We start from the raw sequence: 15,995 nt of genomic DNA on the forward strand, positions 1-15,995 counted from the left end.
GCTTCAAAAAGTATAAACTATATAAGCTCAAGGAATCATTCCTCTAATTGCAGTTTACTAGACTAATTATGGCTTAGTTTCACACAAAATGAAACAGTTGTGGACCAGTATCTGATTAATCAAGGGTGTATAGTGATGAAATTCATTTATATAGCTTCTTGGCCATTTCCATGGCTCTCAAAATCCTTTACATACATTATCTCTTTGCCTTCCACTCTCTACATGGTTAATCCTATGTTTAAATCAGAAGTATACGGGTAATGGCACAGAGATAATTGGATAAATTGTTGCTATGTACAATTGTGGAAATTATGTTCATTAAACCCTGCCATTCAAGTGGCCCTTAAATAGATTTGCTTGGGCAGTTGGGTCAGCTATGTTTTCTAACATATGAAAACAAGAATATATAAAACATAAATTCAGGGATGATAAAATAATTGGTCTGGTACTCTCGCACTATACCATTGTGTCTCTCATTCATTATATTCGTAGCATCTCTGTAATTTACAGCTGAAGATCCCCAGACATAGAGGTTATGTGACTCACCTAAATCATATGGTGAATCACCAGTTGAACTGTTCTTATGGGCAGCGAAAATGTTTCTAGCTAATTTTTTTGGCATGAGTTAGCTAAATTGGCTGCCTCACTGTCTGAAGTTTGAGTATATATGTCCAAATCTAGGCTCTTTTTTGGATGGCAAGACCTGGCTGGCCATATGATACCAAACCACAAAACCAAATAGAAGTAATAAATGGGTATATGTGGTCCTTAGCATGTCTACTCAACTAGAATTGAAAAATTAAAGTAATTGTAAAAAAAACACCAAAATTAATAACTATGTTTCTGACCTCAAGGATTTGGAAATGAGAAAGACAACCTTTCCCTATATTGCCGAGGCAAACCGTGAAGGTCAGGAACCATATCTTCCTAATCACTATGTTCCCAATGACTAGGATGCTGTGTCGTCCATTAATAAGCACTAGGTTGATTTTTCAGTATATAGATGTATGAGTGAAGAAATGAATGAAAAATTTAATAAATGAATGAAGTAGGAAAGCCTTCTCATCTAAAAGTTGTGCAGTGACAAATAAAACTTGGAATCAATACTGACTTTCTACAGATTTCACTTTTTTTAATGCATGAACATTAAACACCTACTATGTGCCAGGCTCTGTGCTAGATGCTGGGGAGTCCATTCTATCATAGAACATGAAGGAGAATGGGAACTGGATCTAATTCAAACTGTTTGGGGAGGGTCTTGGGGAGCAGTTTTCTGGAGGGTGGGCCCTTGAAGTAGTCAAGGAGGTGGTGGAAAGCAGTTCTGCCTAGGAGAGAAGCAAGTGCAGAGCTCAGAATCCAGAAAGTCTGACACATCTGAAGACTAAAAGTGGAGGTTTTCAATGAGAGGTCCAAAAGCATTTATTAGGAATCCTCAAGGGCATTTTATGTGCACTAGGTCTCCTTGGGTACACATTTAGGATAAATTTGTTCTCTCTTTCCCCCTATAGATCAGAGAAATCCAGATGGTTTGATGGGTTTTGAATTTCTGAGCAAGAAACTAGTAAGTTATTTTCTGAAGCAGGTTTCATGAGGTATGTCGGGGGATAAGAGAAAGGATATTCATTCACCAGGCAACCATCACCTTTTCTAGGCCTTTGCTGAGGCTGGATAGTATACACAAGGCTCACACAGGTTTCTTTTTATTTGAAATACATATTTAAATTCAGCCACCTTGTTCAGTAAGTTTAACAAAATCTTGTTTCACTTCATTGTTGACCTCTACCAATGTCTTCTCAATCCTGTTAAATTGTACCAACAGTGTGTATTAAGTGCTTGCAGTGTACACAGAAATTCTGGGAGGTAGTGATAGAAGAAAATAAGACCCAGGATAGGTCCTCTTGGAGTTTACGGTCTTAGTAGCAGAAAGAGTTTTAGCCGGGAAGGTATGCTCAGTGGTAGAGCATGTGCTTAGCATACAGGAAGTCCTGGGTTCAATTCCCCAGTACCTCCATTAAAATAATAAACAAACAAACAAACAAATCTAATTACCTCCTCCCAAAAACAAAAACCAAAAATAAAAAGATTTATATTTGTCATTCATAAGGTATTTCCCCATCCCAAACATAGTACAGGGACCATTGGTAACCACGGTGCTATTTAATGCAAGAAAAAAAATCAAAGGAACAAAAGAATGTAAATATAGTGTGACAGAGCACTAGATTCTGTGGTATAGACTATCACCCTTCTGTGTGAGGATGATAGTGAAGGACAAGTGAGGGTGTGGCCCAATAATTGGAGCAGGTTTCATGAAAGTGGTATGGCTAAAGCTGCAGGACCTCAGATTGTTGAAGGCTGTTCCAGATACTAAAACTCCATGATTGTATGTGATATATTTGTTGTTGTCATTTTGTTTTGTTTTCTATGCAAGGTTAATGATGGAGGACAGAAGGACCAACTTGGGCTGTTATGCTATAGGCTTCTGTGTGTGTTCTGGCATGTGTCTTGAATAACATTTTAATATATTTCCATACACATTCCATCAAATAATGACTCTTTGAACAGCATTCCATCTTAAAAGGAATTCAGCCTCCTTTACTTCCAAGCGAAAAATAGAAGCCAAAATGTGTTCAAAGCCCTGCTCAAGCATTCCCTCTTCTTTTGGAAATGGTCAATTAACTCAAATGACAAATCAGGAACAGGAGCAACTCAGCAGGTGATTCATGGTGTGACTGAAGGGGCCTGGTTCCCTGTCTGTCTCAGTTTCTTCATCGTCTGTGGGAAATACTGGTCTCACAGAGGTGTTATGAAAAATAATTAAAGTTGGTAATGTGCTTTGAGATAGAAGGACGAACCATACTTTCAAAGTCTGTAATTACACACTGCAGTGAGTCTCTCAGACTGGCTTCCTCTACTCACTCTTTCATAGGTATTTAAAATGACCTAATTTAGGTAGGTTTTCTTTGTTCTTAAGTTACTACTACATTATTTAGCCACTGATACCAGTTACCTTTAAAATAGAATGCAACCCACAGTAGTAGTCAGGACCACTAATCCTTTGGCTTTAGGATTCTTAAAGTCTTTCCTTTTGAGGAGTTTAGTTTTCCAGATCACTCTCTACCTTCATTCTCAATTTTTCCACTTCAGTTGGCTCACTTATCTCCTCTCTGTTGACAGTCCCAAAAGATTATAAAAGATCAGCTCAAAGGCTTCACCGAAACCAAACAGGAGGCCCCTCTTTGCTTTGCTTAATACTTGATAATTTCTTCTTTGCTGTTCTTATTCCTCTTCTTTCCCTCCTCCCCATTTTAATTGACCGGTTGGAAACACCCAGCAGGTGAAATTCTTTAGATGACTCCACAGCAGGAGAAGAAAAGAGATGCTGAAATCCCAATGTTGAGCTGTTGAGTTGGGGGAGGAAAGAGGCTGGGATTGGCCAAGCAGAAAACAAGAGGGGAGATGCGAGCAAGATGTTGTGACAACATGCTGAGTCCACCCGGGTAGTAAGGGGAAACCTAGAACAACAAAGCCAATTGAGAACACGTGAGAAAAGAACCACTGACCCCTAACCCCAGGCCGCCACCCCACAAACTCCTTTTGCCATTTTGCCATTTGAGAGAAGGAAGCAAGAGACTGTGGTATCGCTGCTCATCACAGGAAAAACAACGTCAAGATTATATATCCTAAGGACCTTGGGTTCACAGTGACATCTTTATGTTCAAAGGAAAGCACACTTTTTCTTAACGTTTGGTTCCAAGATGGAATATGAAATGGAATACAAGACTATGAGTATAAATCAAGCTTTTTTCTTAAGCTCCTTTTGAGTTCTGTCATTTACCAATACGTGTGACAATTTTGACATACAAATCTCAGGCAACAGCTTTCTCTCATTCACCCCTATCCCCAAAGTTCTGTCTGCACTACCTGGGGGGCAATGTCCTTTAATACAAACCACTACTTGTAGCAGTGCCCATTGCTGAAGGGCTTCAGTTACTGTCACTAAACGAGAACTTTACCAGAGTAAAATATCCAGAGAGTGGGTCAGTTTTACTCTTTTACTTTGCTGGTAGGAAGTATTTTCCTTCAAATGGAGTAAAAAACACAGAGGGCTTATACTGTTCTTGAAATACTGTAGCACTGCATATGTTTCTCACTCTAAGTGCAGAAAACTTTTGAAAAATATCTATTTATATAACATTTTGGAAATGACACCACTAATCTGACCGCCTAGCCAGTGCTTTTCCAAAAAAGTGATGTGTGAAGAACAATATATAGGGGAGGGAGGGTATAGCTCAGTGGTAGAGTGTGTGCTTAGAATGCACGAGGTCGTGGGTTCAATCCCTGGTAACTCCACAAAAAATAATAAGTAAATAAACCTGATTACCTACCCCTCCAAAAAAATAAATAAATACAATTGGAGGGGGGAGGGTACAGCTCACGTGGTAGAGCGCATGCCTAGCAATCACAATGTCCTGGGTTCAATCCCCAGTACCTCCTCTAAAAATAAATAAATAAACCTAATTACCTACCTTTTTACACCCCCCCAAAAGAACAATGTGTAAAGGTCACTGAACTAAAAACCAGAAGAAATAGATTTTATTAGTAGCTCTGACATTGTATATTTTGACAAGATATTTAATTTGATAGACTTATTTTTTATATAACAAGGAGAAGGCAGAGGAAGTTATGTGGTTATAAAAGGGCAAATTGAGGAATCCTTGTGATATTGTAACTGTTCTGTATCTTGACTGTGATGCTAGATACATGAATTAACATGGGTGACAAAATTGTACATAAATTAATATAATTTATTTACACTTGCATGCATGCACACACACACACATACACACACAAATCAGAGCAAAACCAGTGGATTGTATCAATGTCAATGTTCTGGTTGTGATATAATGCTATAGTTTTGCAAGATGTTACCACTGGGGAGACCTGGGCAAAGTGTACAAGGGATTTCTCTATATTATTTCTTACAACTGTAGGCAAATCTATAATTATCTCAATAACAATTTCAATTTTTAAAAAGTTAACCAGGACTTTTCTAGGCCCCACTCAAATAGTATAGGCAAGGAGACAAACTACCCATGGTTGAGACCAAGAGAAGAAAGCTAGACCCTGAAGACTGAGTGACCCAGAACCAAAATTTGATAAATCAGAAAAGAAAAAAAAATGGTTTTTGATTACAACTTAACATTCCAGATAAAGGATTTAGGTTACGAATTAGTTAAAAAAAAAAGATGCTGAATTGTACAATATTTGTTTTAAATATTTATTGTAAATAAATATATAATAATATAAATAAATACTTAATATTTATTTCTTTTAAAAGTTGATCTAAGATATGAAATTTAAAAAACAAATAGCTGTACTTTCTAATGCCTATTCCATTATTTCATTATAAAATTGTATCTTTATGAATAAGGTTGGGGAAATCATGCTGATGTTTGGGCAGAAATTTGTCTGAACCCACATGTCATCAATGGGAAATGACTGGTTCAGATTTGTTTGGAGAAATGAATAAAACTTATAAAGGTTAAATCTTCACACTAAGTATCAAGTGACAGCAAATGTTGTAGACACAGACTTTTTTTGGAAATGAACAAAAATATTAAGCCTATGTTTTGAATATATATTTGAACCAAAAAGGAAGCAGTAGATAGGACCAAAGTGAGATGGAAAAGACACTAGCTGGAGCCACTGATATTCTCTGTTAGATTATTATTATCCTGAGGGAATAAAAGAGGAAAAACCGGCTTAGCCCATCTGTTTAAGTATTAAAACTTCTCCAATTAAATTATTTTGTGTGAGTCAATAATGAGGTAATTCAGATAGAATCAAACTAATAAACACCTTGATATAGAACTGAAAAGAATTCCAGGTCAAAGTCAAATCTCTGCCTAGTATCCTATTGGTATAATACGCAAGACTAGGCGTGGCTGAACAATAATGAATAATACATATGCTGAAAGTCCAACTACTGTATAGCTACTCCTGGCAAATAACAGCATTCTTTCAAACAACATCCTGAAGCCTCAACAGGATGATATTTTCCATCCCCACAAAGACTTGAAGGATATCATCCAAGCAAGAAGGAAAATAATTTCCTGGAGGCTGAGTTAGGGATCTCACTGCCAGCGTGGAATAGGAGAGAGCTCATACTTAGCAGACACAAGATCAAGATTACCACGTTGGGGAAAACATAGGAGAAATGGAAGGGCTGCTCTCCTAGAGGTTTTCAAAGACACGTGAGCAAAAGGGAACTGTCTGCTAGGTACATGATAAAAGAATTAAAGGGCTATACAGTGATATCTAATGAGCCAGAAGAAAGACTGGGTGGAGGGAACTGAAAACAGGATTCTTGAAAGCAAAAAGGCAGAAAGAAGCAATGAAGAGCTCCAGATCCAGAGGCTGCAAATATTAGCACAGAACTGATTCCAAGACCTCCAAATGGCTGAGAAATTTTACATAAATGGAAACTGTATAAAACGTAGCACTGGTCCTAGGCTATAAGAAGAACGTGAAAGGAAAATTATTAATAAGAATTTTTAAAATGAGGATTTCAGAGAAGTACTACATAGGAACTGAAAAGGGAGTCTGGCCATATGTAATTTGGCATTTCTGGAGTAAAGTTTACATTGACATTCAAGTATTCCAGGTGGTCTCTAACCAAAGCTGGTGGCATCAAGCCAATCACAGTTTCATGGCCATTTAAAAACGTAGAGTTTACTATTTCAGAAACAAAAAAAGGATTTTGATGGCAATTCTCCCACAAATACAGTATTGCCTTAGATAATAATAATTATTTGAAAGCCTCTCTTTCCTTTCTGGGGCTAAGCATGCCGTATTCTAACTTCATACTGCCTGTCAATTTCACACGATAGACTTACAGACTTCTAGAACGTAAGAATTGTGGCTTACTTTTTCTGAACCCCAAGTCCCTGACATATGCTAGACACTCAATAAATGTTTGCTTCTTTCATAAAGGAAAAGCAAAGCAAATTTAGCAAAATTGAAAGGCAATGTTAACCCACCCACTGGGTCGGCAACTAAATTCTGAAAGTGCTTCTTAATAATCTCTACAAGATGACATTGAAGAAACTAGATAACGACCTAACAATTTCTTTGAGGAGGTTGGGAGAAAACAGTTCACAAAGGAAAGGAACATTACAAGAGAAGCACAATTCCTGTGTGATGTTCTAAGATGCGATAACATTAAATTACGACTGCTAACAACACTTTTCCCTTCCAGACTTACACGCAGCTTACCCTTTCATCAGCTACTCCCTGCCGTGCACCTTCTGTTTTCCCTTTAACCACACAATACCACTTGCCCTTCCTGAGATAGGCTGTGCACTTTGACTCTTCTGCGCCTTTGCTCATTATATTCACTCTGCCGGGGAAAGCTCTTGTCTCCATTGTCTTCTGGAGGATTCCTACTCACCTATCCACTGCCAGCTTGTCTCACTTACCTACGGCTGTATAACAAACTGTCCCCAAACTGAGTGGCTTAAAACAACTTGATTTATTATTTCCCAAGATTCTATGGGCTGGCTGGGCAGTTCTTTTGGTCTCCTTGGACTCACTCATGTGGCTGCAGTCAGCTGGTGGGTCATCTGGGGGCTGGGCTCAGCAGGGACACTCCCACACCTGGTCTTCTCTCTCCATGTGGTCTCTCATCCCCCAGGGCCTCTGTCTCCACATGGCCTCTGTCTCCACATATCCTCTTTCTAGCAGACTAGGGTGGACTTTTTTCCATAGCAACTGGGTTCCAAGAGCAAAAGCAGAAATTGCTAGTTCTTTTAAGGCCTGCCTGTGCTCCACAATCCCAGAATGTCATTTCTGTTGCATTTTATTGGTCAAAGCAAGTTATACAGTCAGCCCAGATTCAAGGGGGAGGAGAAATAGACTTCACCTCTTGATAGGAGGAGCTGTAGCATCACTTTGTGAAGGGACGTGATGCAGGGAGGTAGAGTTCATTGGAAGCCATTTTAACAATCATTCAGCTGAAATGTCATCTCTTCATTCATCATCTGTGAGATATATGTATATATATACACACACACATACAGAGAGATAGAGAGAAAGATCACATTATCTCATTATTTGTGTCTGTGTCTGTTTGAAGGAGGCAGTGGTTTAGGAAAACAGTCTGAAAGGACCATGTTCTGTAATCTGACTGGGGAAAGCTCTACTGACGAGATTCAGTTGACAATACAGTTTGGGGCCAGAACATGGGGGGATCTTGAATGCCATACAAAGGAATTTAGGTTTTATTTTGCAAGTACTCAGAACTGAAGTCAAGAATATCTCTCTCCAAACTGCTTCTCCCATATTTCCTATCTGGGTGAATGGCAGAAATGAGAATTCACATCTACCTATCTTATTCAAATGGCCTCTAAGTGCTACTTCTTACAATTCCTAAATATTTCTTGACTCTGTCCCATCCTCCCATCTACACTGCCATAGCTTTAGTCCAGGACCTCTCTCATCATTTCTCCTCTGACCTATTGTCACAGTTTCCCTGATACTAGTCTTGCCCCCTTTTCCATCCTGCATGATTCCACTCAAACCATCTGCTAATGTTAGCCGCCTGATTATAAGCCTTCATGGATTTCTACTACTCTCGAGCTAAAGTTCAAAGTCTTTAGCACTGATAGCACTGATTAGAAGTCTCCTCCACGATTTGGCCCCCGATTAATTTCACTCTACTGCCCCCTGCCCTTGCCCTTCATATTTCAGCAATACCAAACTTCTTGTAACTCCTCAATCCATGCTGTCTTATGTCTTGGTGCCTTTGCTCATGCTAGACTGTATGTCAAAAACTATTGCCTTCTCTGCTTGGGTAACCCCCAGTTTTCTTTCAAGACTCAAGTCTCTAGGACTACTTCCCATACACTCTCTCAATCTCAGTTAGCTGCCCCTTTTATGTGTCGAGATAGCACCTAGAGCTTATGGTTATCAGAATAACAATAATTATTGATCACTCATATGAATAACTCAATTCTTATACCACCTGCATGAAGTAGATTCTTATAGTGATGGCTAATAAATGACAGAGCCGGGATTTGAACCCAGGTGGCCTAAAGAACTACTGTTGAAAGTACTATATTGCTTTCCCACTCAGGCACAGCACTCATCACTCTGGATTGTAATTGTCAATTTACCTGTATGTCTCTCCCACCTACTGTGAGTATCTTGAGAATAGAAATTATGTCTCACTTATCTTTTTATCCTCAGAAACTAACATAGTGCCTGTGACATAATTTATAATCTATAAATATGTGTTGAATGGTTGGAAGGACGAATGAATGAATGACTCCTGAAATTTATGAATGATTCCTCTTGCTCTGTTGTTTTAGCCATTTTTTAAAAAATAAAAACTGCTTATAGAACTAGAAACATACTTCAATAAAGACTCAAATTGCATTAAGGAAAAGAACAGAGGACTGCACACAGGTGATAAATTTTCTGTTTACTGATGTTCTGTCAGCAGTTTAAAAAATGCAAGCAAAATCATTTTATTAAGAAAAAATATACAACAACTGAGTGAAGAAGACACTAGATAACAGAGAGTTTAATTCTTCCTTTAATTCCTCCCCATTAAGGTAAGACATGAAATGAAACCTACTCTTAAGGGAAACTAGAGAAGGACACAAAGGCTGCCTAAGAAAGACATGTCCTTGACCAGAATAAAGATATTAATAATATATAGAATTATAATACAATAATACACTGAAAGGTGGCCTGGTTGTAGTGGAAAGCACATACATTTTGCACCCTAATAGATATGAGTTTGAATCCTGCCGTGGCACTCTCTATGAAAGTCACTTAAGCTCTCAGGACCTCAGTTTTCTCATCTGTAATATGGAGATGATCATATTTACCTTAGAAGGACATTATGAGGTTTTACAGATCAGACACCATGCTTAGCCCAGTGCTTGACATAGAATAGGTGGTCAATAAATGGCAGTTTCACTTATTATTTACTTGGCCATTTATACACCTCAAATACATACATATTGTCTCAACGTGAGTTAGGGACAGAGAAAGAAAATATGTCATGAAAGCCTGCAGTATACTGTGAAAAAAGCACTGGACATGAAATCAAACTGACCAGGGGCTCAATCCTGGCTCAACCATTTCAGAGTTGTGTGACCTGGGGCAAATTCCCTTCACCTCTCTGATCCTCAGTTTCTATATCTATAAAATAGAGATAATAATACCTATTTACAGAATGAGGGGTTTCATTCACTTACACAACAGGTCTAAAAACCAATTAGAAAACTAAAGTTCAGTTTGTGAGCTCTGGAAAAAACAAAGCTTGTACTTATGAATAACAACCCAATTTAGGAATCACAGGCATCAAAAGGCTCAAATAATCTGGTGCGATCCCAAAGACTTTGGAAGAAATTTTTGTAAAAAGAATATGAAGTATTCTGGAAAATGGGAAATAAGAATCTACCTATTTCTGCCTAAGATGGCTTCAACAGTACCTGAATACTGGAGACGTGGTGTCTCAGAGGGTTCATCGAAAAAAATTAGGTCCTGGATTTGCAGAAGTGAGTTCTGGATCCTGAATTATGTTGATTCTCTCTAATGTACAGTCTCTTTGAAAAGTTCTGTTTGGGTGGAGAGCTGGCTTCTTGTCATACTATCTCAATTTCTAGACTCTCTGTCAAAAAGCAACAGTTTGGGGTGAGGGGCGGGGAGGGTATAGCTCAGTGGTAGAGTGTGCGCTTAGAATGCACAGGTCCTGGATTCTGGCCCCAGTGCCTCCATAATGAAAGATCAATCGATCAATCAATAAACAAACTTAACTACACTCCCCCCTCAAAAAAACCACAACAATTCATAAGATTACATACAAACCAAAAAGACTAGCTTAAAACTTTACAATCAGTTTTCATTAAACTAGTTAATTCTCTCCCATCAAAAGAAGTACATACATTGCACTTCTAGCAGAGAAATACACCCACATGTACAGAAAGATGTTTACTGTAGAACTGTTGTTAATAGTAACAAGTATGGAACAACCTCAGTGTCCATCAACAGGAGAATGACTAAATAATATGTAGCTTATTCATTCAACAGAACACTATACACTGGTTAAAAGTCATGAACTAGCGCATGTATCAACTGGGATAAATCTCAAAAACCTAACTGTTTGAAAACCACAAGCCACAAAAGGATATGTATGATATGAAACCATTTGTATCAAATACTATGATACAATCCTATGTATTTTTCTCTATCTATTTAGGTAAAACTATTTAAAAGATTTATCTGGAGGAATGCTCATCAAACTCAAAAATGGTTATCTATGAGAAGGGAGGGAGCAAGTTGGGGAGGTGGCCAAGGAGACTGTGACGATTTATTTTATGTGTCAACTTGACTAAGGCCATGGGTTTCCCAGATATTTCATCTAAGATTATTCTGGGTGTGATTGTGAGGATATTTTGGGGTGAGATTAACATTTGACTCAGTAGACTGAGTCAAGCAGATTGCCCTCCCTAAAGTGGGTGATCCTCATCCGGTCAGTTGAAGGCCAGAATAGAATAAAAAGGTTGACCCTCCCTCCTGCCTGACTGAGTGAAACATCAGCTCTTCTTGGGTCTCCAAGCTTGTCTGCGCTCGAATTGGAACTAGACCTTTGGCTCTCCTGAGTCTCCTCTCCTGAGTCTCCAGCTTTCCAACAGCAGATCTTAGCATTTCTCAGCCTCCATAACTGTGCTGAGCCAATTCCTTATAATCAATCAATCTCTTTGTCTCTCTCTCTCTCTCTCTCCACACACACACACACACACACACACACAAATACCAAATACATATATAAGTTTGTTTGTTTGTTTATGATGGAGGAGGCAATTAGGTTTATTTATATTTATTTATTTGTTTGTTTGTTAACAGAGGTACTAGGGATTGAACCCAAGACCTTGTGCATGCTAAGCATGAACTCTACCACTGAGCTATATCTTTCCCACCTTTTAAAAACTGTTTTAAAAATTTTTTTTGAGGAGGAGGTAATTAGGTTTATTTATTCATTTGATTTTGGAGGAGGTACTGGGACTTGAACCCAGGACCTCGTGCATGCTAAGAATGCACTCTACCACTTGAACTATACCCTTCCCCCCTAAATACATATATAGATACACATGCAGATCCTGTAGGTTCTGTTTTTCTGCAGAACACTGACTAATACAAGGATTTTACCTTTATCTTTTTAATGTTCTGATTTTTTTCTAAATGAGAATGGATTCATGTATTATATTTATTATTAACCTTATTTTCAAAGAACCAAACTATGTCAAGCCTGTATTATTATTCTTAGTTAACAGATAATGAAACTGAAAGGTTAAATGATGGGCACAGTCCTTCCCCTCAGCAGCTCCCGCATACACATTCGCACTTGCAAAGAGAAATGAAACATTATAAAATAGCAGTATTTGGAGCTCCTTTTTAGGACATAGAAATTAAGGGTATTATCATTTCTTGATTTTTCCTTCTCACCTTCTTTTCTCAGATCTTCCACACCAAAGGAATGAGCTCACACACAAAGAGGAAGAGAGAGGAGGCAACAAATGTCTCATAGACATGGTAATTAACTCCATGTTACTTTCAAGGTTTGAGGATGTGCCAAAAGTTGTCTGACCCCCAGAGTGTGGAGTGAATACTGCTTTGGAAGTCATTGACAATCAATGCTTCAGAAACATAATTCATGGGCACAGTAGCTAGACAACAACATTTGCAGTGGAAAATTCCTCTCACTCCCAGGTTAAAGGCTAGGAATAATTCTTCTAGACAGGAAAAATGTGCTTTGAAATATGTAAGAGGGAGGCAGAAAAAAATTAAAAGGGGGGAAGTCTATGGGAATACTTATAAAATATTTGCTCTCTTGACTCTCTTGGCTATATTTTCGAAGAAAAGATATATTGACATGAAATCTGTGGGATTTCCTACTTCACTAAAAAGGGAAAGATAAGAATAAAGGTGTTTCTTTCTGTTGTCAGCAAAAACAGAAGCCCCCTTTCCACCAAACTAAGAAAAAGCCATTGCATCTTAGATCTTGGGAGGTCTTGTGTAACTACTTGAATGTCTGCAAACAGGGAGATAGGACAGTGTCTTTTCTCCTCTGCCTTGCTCCAAAGCAATGGCTTGACCTTTAAATTAAAAACGTGGGACTAGTTGTTACACAAATAAAATGTCCTATTATTCAAGTAGAATTATGCATCTTTTCAAACGTGATCATTTATCAGGATACTTCTGAAAGCTGTTTTCAAAATTCTTCCTTTTCCCTGATTAAGCACAACTTTCTTTAAACAATATAATTTAAATGCGTAAACAACAGTACTACATTCCAAATGGTTATGTGGACTTATGGATTGAATTTGGACATGGTCTCTCAAGAGACTGTATATGATGTGCTTATACAAATAGATGCTGATAATATTTTATTGTGAAGTTTTCATTACTTTTATATGTAGAAACTAATTTTTTTAGGTTGTATCAGGGAGCTTTTATTAAATACCCAAGTGCATTTCAACTGAAATGAAAATGGGTTTCTGAATGTCACAGAATCTTTATTTTGTATTATTTGTATAAATATTTAAAATTACAGTCAGAGCTGTTTATTATATTGGAGATCCAAGACACATGTTTCAGCTTTATAACATAACTTTTCTCTCTTTTCTTCTTCTTTCAAAACTTATGCTTTAAAAGTTATGAAATGTTTTACAAATGCAGAGAGATATAGAGAATAATATAGTAAGCTTCATTGTACCCACTACCCGGCATTGTCAAATCTTAAAAATTTGTCATATTTACTGAAGATCTTTTTTTTTAAGAAATAAGAATTTACATTATAACTGAAAAATTGTGCTCTACACTGGAATTTGACACAATAATGTAAAATGACTATAACTTAATAAAAAAAGTTAAAAAAAAAGGAAATAAGAATTTACAGATACAGTTGAAGTGTCCTGCCTCCATTCATTTCCCCTGTCTCACTTTCTCAGAAGGGGCCACATCTGTGGATTTGATGCCTGTCATTTCCATGCATGTTTTCAAATTTTTACTACATATGTATTTATCCAAAAACTATATAGAAATTTGTTTTGCATATTTTAAGCTTTATTAAATGGTATCATACAATCAGTAGTAGAGGTAGTACAGTGCAGTGAATAAGAGCACAAACATTGTGGCCAGAGGCAGTCTAGAATATCTGCTGTACATGTTACCACTTGTGTGGACAAATTACTTAATCTCTCTGTGCTTCATTTTTCTCATCTATAAAATGGAAATTCATAATGATACCTACCTCATAAGATTATTTTAAGGATTAAATGAGTTGATACATACAAAGCACTTGGAACATAATAAACTGAGTGTGATGTGTTAGCTATTATTCTGCACCTTGCTTTTTTTAACATGATTTTTGAGATTTATCCATGTTGATACATGTAGCATTAGTTCATTTTCACCACTGCATAGTAGTCCATCATATGAATATAGTACAACATATCTACTCTTCTGTGATGGACATTTAGGTTGTTTCCATTATAAAAAGTGCTGCAATAAACATCCTTGTACATGTTTTCCTGTGCACATACATCAGAGAATTTCTCTAGATCTAAATGTTTGCAGCTATCCTCCTGATCATCAAAATTACAATATAGTTGAAGTAATGATGTCATGATAGCAAATACTGGTCTCATTAATTTTTGATTGCCTTTTATTTTTAACATACTGCTATCTGCAAATTGAAGGATAGAACCTGACCTCCAATGCAACAGCATACGATTTTTCACACGTGATAATTAGACTTCAAAGGTTTTGCAGTCTATGTCACAACAGTTGTAGCTAATGAATGTCTTTTCAAACTCTGCCCGTTTTGTTATTTCTTCTTGGGAAAATACTGAATTGGTCAAGTCGGTGTTTTATTAGTCTTAACTTGCTGAATGGTAAGCTGTAAACCTTAAGAATGTTTCAACAACTCATAAAAGAATAAAGACCCCAGTTGAAAGTCTCTGATGATTAGGATCTTAGACTACTAACCTCATTAAGTTTCATTTGGTAGTCCTTTTGAAAAGGTATTCAAATTTTATCATTTTCTCATTGTGAAGAATGTAAGAAAGTGTTATTTTTTTTAAATAGGGACAACTTCTGATAGCCATTATTTTTTGCATTGTCTTGTGCTATTCATTAATACACTTCTCCCTTAAGAATATCTAAATGGCTATAATGTTTTGCCCTGAAATGTGACTTTAAATTGATTCTCAAAGTGTTCTATAAACCATATTTAAATCTGAAAGAATAAAACCTCAGTACGGACTCCAAGGCTGATCTCATTTTATAATTTGGCACCTAGACATTTGGATGTCCCACCCTCTGAGAAACAAGTCATTTACTTTCATTGTTGGTAGCCAGCTCTTCATTTACAGCTCTAAGAAAATACATGTCAGGTTTTATAGCTTCGTAAATAAATCGAAAGGCATCTTTGACAAAAAAAAGAGAATGTGAAAGGCATTGCACACTAATGGATACATCAAGTGTTTATTGAGCACCAAATTTTATGTATTGAGCAGCTACTGTGCTAGATAGATGTTCCTACTCTCGGAAAGAGTAAGCATACTAAATTTGGCCAGGAAGCAGGAGATTATGATCTATAATTCAAATCTGGTCTGGCAAGCGTGTTCTCTGGTGGTGTAGAGAAATAGCTCCGGGCTGTGGATGAGAGGACAAAGGTGTGGCTCCTAACCCTGTCACTGGACATTGTGTTAAACTGGGGACATTAATCTTTTGGTCTTCAGTTTCTCCTTTGAAAAACGAGGTGGGGTTAGTCTGGAGGCTCTTCTGTGTATCTTCCACACAATTCTAGGAACAGTAAGGAAGGCACCAACGTGGAATGTGGTCTTCAAGAGAGACCTTATGGAGAACATGAGGCTTCACAAAGTCCCACACAGAATTCAGGTGCCTGGGAGGCAAGCAGT

The 15,995-nt window shown here is 37.5% G+C and overlaps 1 protein-coding gene across 1 annotated transcript in view; it reads left to right on the forward strand.

The window, feature by feature from the left end:
* Positions 1-13,014, forward strand: part of XIAP (X-linked inhibitor of apoptosis) — a 53,181-nt gene extending 40,167 nt beyond the window's left edge. Inside the window, exon 7 of the mRNA XM_072955856.1 lies at positions 12,530-13,014. Coding sequence (XP_072811957.1) covers positions 12,530-12,657 — 128 coding nt within the window. The 3' untranslated portion in view covers positions 12,658-13,014. The remainder of the gene's footprint in view (positions 1-12,529) is intronic.
* The last annotated feature ends 2,981 nt before the right edge of the window (positions 13,015-15,995 follow it).

Source organism: Vicugna pacos, chromosome X (assembly GCF_048564905.1).
Source record: "Vicugna pacos chromosome X, VicPac4, whole genome shotgun sequence".
Classification (NCBI taxonomy): Eukaryota; Metazoa; Chordata; class Mammalia; order Artiodactyla; family Camelidae; genus Vicugna; species Vicugna pacos.